Genomic DNA, 9393 nt, shown 5'->3' on the forward strand with positions numbered 1-9393 from the left:
ACTATTCTCATTATTCTAGGGTGCATCATATCTGGTCTTGTATTGACTACACTCTGCTCTCTCAGTCGCTTTTCTCCCAGGTTAGAGGGGCGACTATAGGCCCCATGGAAGTCTCAGATCACACTCTTCTTTGGGTGGACGTTGACCTGGGACAGCGGAGTGTGAGTCTGGGGTTGTGGTGATTCCCCTTCTACCTGACCCAAGACAAAGAATTTTAGGATTACTTGATGAGGAAATGGGCTCTGTACTCTAATTTTAATTTGACATCTACCGATTGCTTATACCATCTGTCCTTCGTGAAGGCTGGGTGGGCACCTTCCCTCTCCAGTGGGCATCAGGTCAACTTAAATATGTGGGGGGTTTATGTCTATTCGGACTTGTAAAAACTATATGCACTTAACATGGGGGCCGCTGAAGGTTATTGCCCATCAAACCCTGCATAGCTGGAGGTCTTTGCCACTCTCCTTGCTGGGCAGGATTGTGCTATACAATATGATTTTAGTACCAAAATGGGTTTATGTATTGCATACCCTCCCCATCTTTGTAAGATATAAGGATGAGCAGTTTTTCTTGAGGGCCCTTTCTATTTGTGGCAGGGCAAACGTGCCCGCAGCCCCACTGCCCAGCTGATGTTACCACAAAAATAGAGTGGATTGGGTCTTTTGAACATAGCCAGCTGTATACGTCACTTGACTGATTGGTACCAAGGGACTCCACATTTTTCCTGCACAGGCACAGAAATTCAGTTGTTTCAGCCGCATCAGTTTAGCTACTGACCCCATGCACCTGCTGGTAAGGGTCAAGTCCCACCTAATTTTGCACTATCCTTACACCTGTTAGAAAAGCATGGCATTGCCTCTGTAAATTCCATTGTTTCTCTAGAGAAGAATCCCCCTTTGTTTCCCATAGCAAGTAATGCAGCCTTTTCTGTGGGAGGAACTTCCCCAATTTTTCAGAGATGGCTAGCTGGCAAGGCACACTACTTATATCATGTAATTGATGAGATGGGTCATCTCAAACCCATAGAGGACTCTTCAGTGGAACCCATCCTTTCAGGACTCTCTTGCCTATGCTCAACTTTGCCACTGTGTTAGAACCTTGCCTATAGCCTCTTTGAATGAAGACGTCTGGGACTCTTACAATACTATGCTTGGCTTAGATGCCCAACTCTTGATCTCTTACAATATTACCACAACTATTTGCCTGACAAGCTCCTGGATATTGATTATACTACACCCTCCTGGCTCAAAGGTGGGTGGCTGATCTTCCTTTGGCTTCCCAGGCTCAGCAATTGAAGACTTGTCTTGCTTCCACAAACACTTTAACTGAGAGCGTATCCCTTTGGGAACTGCAATACAATTTCTGTTGCGCTTTTACATTTCTCCTCAAAGGGGCCTACAACTTTAAGAACTGATGATCTGTGCCCTAAGTGTGAGCATGGTGGGGCCTACCTTGGCAACATGTTCTGGTCTTGTCCTTCCATTCTCACTTATTGGACTCTTTTGGCCCGTCATGTTTCTCAGTTTTGATGGCAAGTATAGACTCCAGTACAATTTCAGCTTTTTGATGTATTTTGCATCCAAGGATGCACCCAGAATGCAGGCTTTCTTGAAGCGCACGGTGCTGATGGTGAAAAAGACAATTTTGCAAGCCTGGCTCTCTTCAAGTTCACCTATGGTTTCACATTGGAGATCAGCTATGATTCAGCTGTCTGTTCTGGAGTGCAAAGGGAGTCCAATTTTATCTTCATTAAAAGGCAATCATTTTTTACAAATGTGGACACCTTTTTGGGACACATTAACACCTATTTCATGCAGTAGGATCTTAAATGCATTTCCTATTGGCTATGGGGGGAGGGGGATTACTTTCAAAACTTGTATGTCATTTCATGTCTGTGGTTCTATTGTTTGGTGTTTTGAATCATATGTTGCCAGTAAACATTTTTGTGAAAAAAAAACCCATAATGCAACGTGTAGTGAACACCAAAAGCACACCGCAAATCATGCTGTGTCCATGCAATCACAAAATACAGAAACATGACCTCTAGCAGTAGTACTGCTAAGGATGCAATTTTGGAGACAATGCCAGCAAGGCAGGAGCAAATTCTGATTGTTCCTACCCTTGGGACACTAGGTACATGGCCCTTAAGCCCTCAATAATGGAAGGGCCTTAGAGGGGTGGGCAGTTGGATCACAGGGTTGGAGGTAATTCAAGCAGGGTCTGTGTAGGGCAGGAAACAGGATCTAGGGCCTTGCCCTCACACCAGACGGCAAGCCTCCTCCATATGAAAGAATAACATCTCTTAGTGGAATCTTTCCTGGAAGCCAGCAAGACTCAGGAGACACCCTTAGGAAGCTGCAAAGAAATTCTAAGCTGTAAACATCCAGGCCACGAGGGCCAGAGACTGGAGGTTGGGATGCAAAAAAGATCCCTCTTTCTGCATGATGAGGGTCAGAAATCAATCCATGGTTCTTTGGAGGATAGCTCCAGAAGAAATGGGAACCAGATCTGCCGGGGCCAGTAGGGAATGATCAAGATCATGGTCCCACAGTATTGCTTGAGTTTCCGCAAATTCTTCCCCACAAGAGGAATGGGAGGATATGCATAGAGAAGTCCTTCCTCCAATGAAGGAGGAAGGCATCCAACACTACCCTGTCATGTGCCTGGAGCCTGGAACAGAACTGAGGGACTTTGTGATTGGACTGAGTGGCAAAGAAATCCATTGAGGGGGGTGCTCCATGCTCGGAAGATCTTGAAGACAAAGCCTACCCTAGATGGGATGCATCCTTCATCAGCACCTTTGTGGGTTGTGGAATTTGGAATGGGAGTCCCAGAGTCAAATTGAATCAAATTGGACTGAACCAGCTCTGGCAGAACTCAGATGACATCCTCTAGTTTCCCCTTGGCCTGACACCACTGGAAAACTAGGGTCCACTGGGCAGTTCTCAAGTGAAGTGCCATGGGTGTCATATGAACACTAGAGGCCATGTGGCCCAACAACCTCAACATCTGTGAAATGCTGAGCTGCTCGGACTCAAGTGGCAAGGGTGACAAGAGCGTCTGCCCGCACCTCAGGGAGAAAAAGTCTAAGCCAGCCGAGTGTCTTTCAGGGCTCCAGTGAACTCCAGTCACTGGACAGGGAGCAGATAGGACTTGGGGTAGTTTAAAACAAACTCTAGTAGCTCTAACACCTGAATAATCCTTCACATGGACTCCTGAGCATCGTCCTTCGACATGCTCTTCACCAGCCAGTCGTCGAGATAGGGGTACACGTGTACTCCCAGTTTGCATAGTGATGCTGCAACTGCTGCAAGACACTTAGTGAAACCCCTGGGAGCCAACGTGAGGCCAAAAGGCACGATACTGGAATTGACGTGTCCCCAGCCAAAGCTGGAAGTATCAGGATATGAGAATAAGCATCATTTAAGTACAGAGAGCATAGCCAATCGTTTTCCTGTAGCTTGGGAAGAAGGGTGCCCAGGGAAATCATCCTGAACTTTTCTTTCACCGGGAATTTGTTTGGGCCCCTTAGGTCTATGATGGGATGCATCCACCCATCTTCTTTTGCACAAGGAAGTACCTGGAATAAAATCCCTTCCCTTCTTCCCCTGGTGAAATGGATTCGATCACATGGGCCTTGAGAAGGGCGGAGAGTTCCTCTACAAGCACATGCTTGAGAGTCTGTGCATCGCTATACTCTGAGCAGAGATCCTAGAGGCCATATCAAAATTGTTGCAGACATGATCATCCCTGACCAAGAACGTATGACACACCTTCTGCTTGTTGACCAGCTGTCAATCAGATTTAGCCTGCACTGATGGGAGAGAGTCTGCCAAATCAGACTTACTGTGCACCAAGGACTGCAAATACAGGCTCGTGTAGAGCTGGTACAGTTGGATACAGGAGATGATCATGGAGGCCTGATACATCTTTCGCCCAGAAGAATCCAGGGTTCTAGTTTCCCTGATAAGGGCGCTCATTGAGGACCAACATCGGGAAAGGCTGGGGTGCTGAATCTGCGGGATCAAAGCGGGTGTCTGGTCCTGGCTGTCTAGAGACTCACACACTGGCACCTCCTCTGTGGAGGGGGAGCAGTCCTCCCGGCGCCAATAGGGGATCGATGCCAATACTTCTTCCGATGCCTAGCATCAACGCTTCCCAGTGCCGAAGAGGACGACGAGTCCTCATAACACCTCAAGGTCAGATCCGACGCTAGTCCGTCCCAGGGGGCCTGCATAGGTTGAAGCAGGTGCAGACCCACTTGATGCACAGTCATTCCCAGTGTGCAAGGGTCTTGCAGCCATATGGACCCGATGCAATGTCGACACAGGAGACACCGATGCTGACACTGACGTTGAGGCTTCGGAGCTGGCTCGAAAAATCTTTTCTCTCTGAGCCTCTCTGGCTAATTGTGTTCTCTTCTTCATAGAAAGACAGAGAATACAGTTTACAGAGGTATGACCAGGCCTCAAACACCCCAAACCAAGAATGGGTGCCTTTGCCAGAGATGGTCCTATTGCACTGATTGCAGTGCTTGAAGCTACTAAGGAACCTTTGATGACTTAAAAGGAAAAAAGCCTTAGCCAAATCAAATGACTCAATGGAGCTAAAAAGGGCATAGCACCAGGAAAAGGAGGAGGGAAAAACTTGACCGGGGCTTAGGCCTAAACGTGGCCTAGCGAGTGAGGTACAAGGAAGTAAACTTTAAAAAGAGGGGAAAAATAATCTTAAGAAGATAGGAGGAAGGAATAAAATGAAGAAAACCCAAGAGAGGTATATAAAACAAACAAAAGGAAGGCACAAAAAAAGACCCAAGGCTGAACCAGCTGTGAGGAGTGGGGAAAAAAACGTGTCCTCTCCTCACCGTGGAAAAAAGAGAACTGCTGGTCCTGTGTTCTCATGGCTGGCAGGAGGACACTTGTGCATGTGTGGTATGGCGCGTCTCGCACTCAAAGACCTGTTTAAAGCTTGTTAAAAGCTCTGGACTAGCAACACGGACCCACGTTACCCACATGTGAGAATTATAGGTTTGCTTGTTCTCGGAGAATCTGGTTCCCATTCCCACCTATCTTCAGTCAATTGCATTCTGTCACTATTCCATCCCCTTCATATTGTTACTATCCCCTTACCATCCCCATCATATTGGTACCATCCCCTCACCATCCCCACAGTTTTTTTTTCCCATCCCTGCACCCAACCCAACATTCATTTAAATTTTCTAATCACTTATGTGCGACAGGTGCACATAACTGCAGACGCCCAGTTATAGAATTGTCCAGTAAACTTATTTGTAATCCCATTTCAGCTTTCCTATGTAGCCCATCTACTTCCATAACAATCTTCTGACTGAGGTTCAGGACATATTTCCTTTTGTAGTCCAGTACAAGCATGACCTAAACTTAGCCACTAACCCCCAAATTCTATATATGATGCCCAAAACTGCATGCACAATTTGAGTAATGAGCCGTTAACCAGCAATAATTGGGCACTAACAACCAATTATTGCAGTTAATTGGCTCTAATTAGGATTTGTGCACTTATCTTGCTAGACGCTATTCTATAAAGATCCGCATGCACATTTTATAACGTGCAACTGAAAAGGGGGTGTGGGTCAGGGGCATTCATGAAAGATGCGCACGGTATTACTGAATTCCAGCAATCTGTGCCTAACTTAGGTGCCAGGATTTAACACTGGGTTTCAGTTGGTGTAAATCCTGATGCCCAAAGTTTGGTGCGGAAATTGGCTCTAAGTAATATTCTATAAATGGCGTGCAATTCAGAGCGCCATTTATAGAATAGTGCTGTGCGCAGATTTTTTTGGCGCCCATTTACTGAATCTAGTCCTAAATGTTGCTGTTGAGCAGTGGCTTAATTTCCTTCTTGGAGGCTGTGGACACTGCCGCTACACTATGCTCAAACAATGGTTTCAAGGAAAGGATAGTGAATTTCCTGGAAGCCAATAAGTTGCAAGATCTGAGACAACATGGTTTCACCAAAGGGAAATCGTGCCAAACGAATCTCATTGAATTCTTTGACTGGGTGACAGGAGAATTAAATCAAGGACGTGCTATGGACGTCATCTACTTAGATTTCAGCAAGGCTTTTGACACGGTTCCCCACAGGAGGCTCTTGAATAAACTAGAAAGGCTGAAGATAGGACCCGAAGTGGTGAACTGGATTAGGAACTGGTTGACGGGCAGACGCCAGAGGGTGGTGGTAAATGGAGTTCGCTCGGAGGAGGGAAAGGTGAGTAGTGGAGTGCCTCAGGGATCGGTGCTGGGGCCCATTCTGTTCAATATATTTGTGAGTGACATTGCCGAAGGGTTACAAGGTAAAGTTTGCCTTTTTGCGGATGACACCAAGATTTGCAACAGAGTGGACACCCCGGAGGGAGTGGAAAACATGAAAAAAGATCTGAAGAAGCTGGAAGAATGGTCTAACATTTGGCAATTAAAATTCAATGCGAAGAAATGCAAAGTGATGTACTTAGGGAGTAGAAATCCAAGGGAGGCGTATGTGTTAGGTGGGGAGAGCCTGATAGACACGGACGGGGAGAGGGATCTTGGGGTGATAGTATCTGAGGACCTGAAGGCGATGAAACAGTGCAACAAGGCGGTGGCCGTAGCGAGAAGGTTGCGAGGCTGTATAGAGAGAGGTGTGACCAGCAGAAGAAAGGAGGTTTTAATGCCCTTGTATAAGACGTTGGTGAGGCCCCACCTGGAGTATTGTGTTCAGTTTTGGAGGCCGTACCTTGCGAAGGATGTTAAAAAAAATGGAAGCGGTACAAAGAAAAGCTACGAGGATGGTATGGGAGTTGCGTTCCAAGACGTATGAAGAGAGACTTGCTGACCTGAACATGTATACTCTGGAGGAACAGGGGTGATATGATACAGACGTTCAAATATTTGAAAGGTATTAATCCGCAAACGAATCTTTTCCGGAGATGGGAAGGCGGTAGAACGAGAGGACATGAAATGAGATTGAAGGGGGCAGACTCAGGAAAGATCTCAGGAAGTATTTCTTCACGGAGAGGGTGGTGAACGCTTGGAATGCCCTCCCGCGGGAGGTGGTGGACATGAAAACGGTAACGGAATTCAAACATGCGTGGGATAGGCATAAAGGAATCCTGTGCAGAAGGAATGGATCCACAGAAGCTTAGCTGAAATTGGATGGCGGGGGGAAGAGGGGTTGGTGGTTGAGAGGCTAGGATAGGGGAGGGCAGACTTATACGGGGTCTGTGCCAGAGTTGGTGATGGGAGGTGGGACTGGTGGTTGGGAGGCGGGAAATACTGCTGGACAGACTTATACGGTCTGTGCCCTGAAAAAGACAGGTACAAATCAAGGTAAGGTATACACATATGAGTTTATCGTGGGCAGACTAGATGGACCGTGCAGGTCTTTTTCTGCCGTCATCTACTATGTTACTATGTTACTATGTAATGGTGCAAGTGGAGGAGTGGCCTAATGGTTAGTGCATCGGGCTTTGATCCTGGAAACCTGGGTTCAATTCCCACTGCAGCTCCTTGAGACATTGAGCAAGTCACTTAACCCTCCATTGCTCCAGGTACCAAAATTTAGATAGTGAGCCCTCTAGGGACAGAGAAAGTACCTGCATATAATGTGTATAGCGCTGCGTATGTCTAGTAGTGCTATAGAAATGATTAGTAGTAGTACTTCTAAGAATCAAACCACGCACATGTACACATTACTATCTTATGAACTGCAGAAGGAAACAGTCTTGGCACAATGTAAGTACTATTGGGAAGCACTAGCAGTAAATTTGAGAGACTGACATATTCTATGTATTCTGGCTTAAGAGTGAGGTTCATTGCTGTCATGTTACACACAAAACTAACCCATTTGGAGCCACTAACCCCAACAGAAGCAGCCAAACCATTCACTGTAAGGTTTGAAAAGCCAATGTCTTTAATTGTGTCTGTTTTCTTACCCATTCTACCAAAAGCACAAATTAAAAGCCAGCATCACCCTATTCAGCGGGGTCACAGTTTCAGAACAAGCTAACAAACATTACAATAATCATGTCCTGTATTTCCAGAGGCAGCATCTAGCCAGCTTAACTCTGATTTTTCATCATTTGTTTCTAGATACAGCACAAATCCCCTTCCAACAAAAGGAAATATTGTACGATTTTGGATCACCATCTCTCAGCCAGTACTAAGGAAGATGAGTTTTGTTTTGATCCTCCAAGCAGCATTTGGATGCTACATCAGTTCCAGACATTATGGAATATATGTTAAAATGCTCCAACTTCCTCCAGCTGGGTCAGATATTGAAGAACTCAAAGACTAATGTTTGAAGAGGAAACAGAATGCACATGTAAAATCTGGAATATTAAAGCTGCCTCCATGCACCATTATAGTAGTGAAAGAGGGGTTTTTTTTTACTTTTGTTGGTTTCAACAAAGACTACCATTGTCATACGAGCATAAAAGCTGCAGTGCATTATAAGGCACATTTTAGATAGGGTGTGTTAAATTATTATTATTTTAGATTTTGCTCTCATCTTTTTCAGTAGTTGCTCAAGGTGAGTTACATTCAGGTACACTGGGTATTTCTCTGTCCCTGAAGGGCTCACAATCTAATTTTGTACCTGAGGCAATGGAGGATAAAGAGGCATATTTTCAAAGCACTTTGGGAGGCTAAGTTCCATATGTTTCTATGGAACTTTGGGAGGCTAAGTGCTTTGAAAATAAGCCTCTAAGTGACTTGCCCAATGATTTGAACCAGACACCTCTGGATGTCAAGACTGGTGCTCTTAACCACTAGGCCACTCCAGTATTATTTAAAAAAGGATCTGCAGATGTACAACCTTTTCTAAAAGTACATACAGGAATGCACATGTATGTGTGGCCAGAGTTGAGGCAGAACCATAGTGATCCCGCCCCTAAGGTTACCAGCCATGGCGCATATAAACAGGCTTCATTGAAAATATTACACCATTATAGGAGAAGAAAAATAACTTGTGATTTTTTTTTTTCATTATAAATCATTTCTGTAAGCTGTTACAACTCCAGTATACCCAAAATGACACAAACCAAATTAGCACACAAAACAGGAATTAGGAGAACAGTCTTGCAAACATCTGAAACACAATATGTTATCAAAATCTCAGAACCTAACAAACAGATCCCTATTCAGACACTTGCCCTCGCAGTCGCACATGCAAAATAGAGATATCCCCTCTTCAGCATAGTAAATGACGGCACAGAAAGACCTTAACGGTCCACCCAGTCTGCCCAACAAGATAAACTCATTTTACATGGTATGTGATACTTTATATGTATACCCGAGTTTGATTTGTCCTTGCCATTCTCAGAGCACAGACCGTAGAAGTCTGCCCAGCACTGTTCTTGTACTGAAAGTTATAAAGCTA

General features: G+C 45.2%; 1 protein-coding gene across 6 annotated transcripts in view; it reads left to right on the forward strand.

Annotated features, from left to right (window-relative positions):
- The window catches only part of TMEM126A (transmembrane protein 126A), a 38856-nt gene extending 30479 nt beyond the window's left edge, over positions 1 to 8377 (forward strand). For all 6 annotated transcript variants that reach the window (XM_030200109.1, XM_030200113.1, XM_030200112.1 and 3 more), the window contains one exon: positions 8106 to 8377. In XM_030200109.1, coding sequence (XP_030055969.1) covers positions 8106 to 8310 — 205 coding nt within the window. In that variant the 3' untranslated portion in view covers positions 8311 to 8377. The remainder of the gene's footprint in view (positions 1 to 8105) is intronic.
- The last annotated feature ends 1016 nt before the right edge of the window (positions 8378 to 9393 follow it).

The sequence above is a fragment of the Microcaecilia unicolor genome, chromosome 4 (assembly GCF_901765095.1).
Source record: "Microcaecilia unicolor chromosome 4, aMicUni1.1, whole genome shotgun sequence".
In the NCBI taxonomy this organism is placed as follows: Eukaryota; Metazoa; Chordata; class Amphibia; order Gymnophiona; family Siphonopidae; genus Microcaecilia; species Microcaecilia unicolor.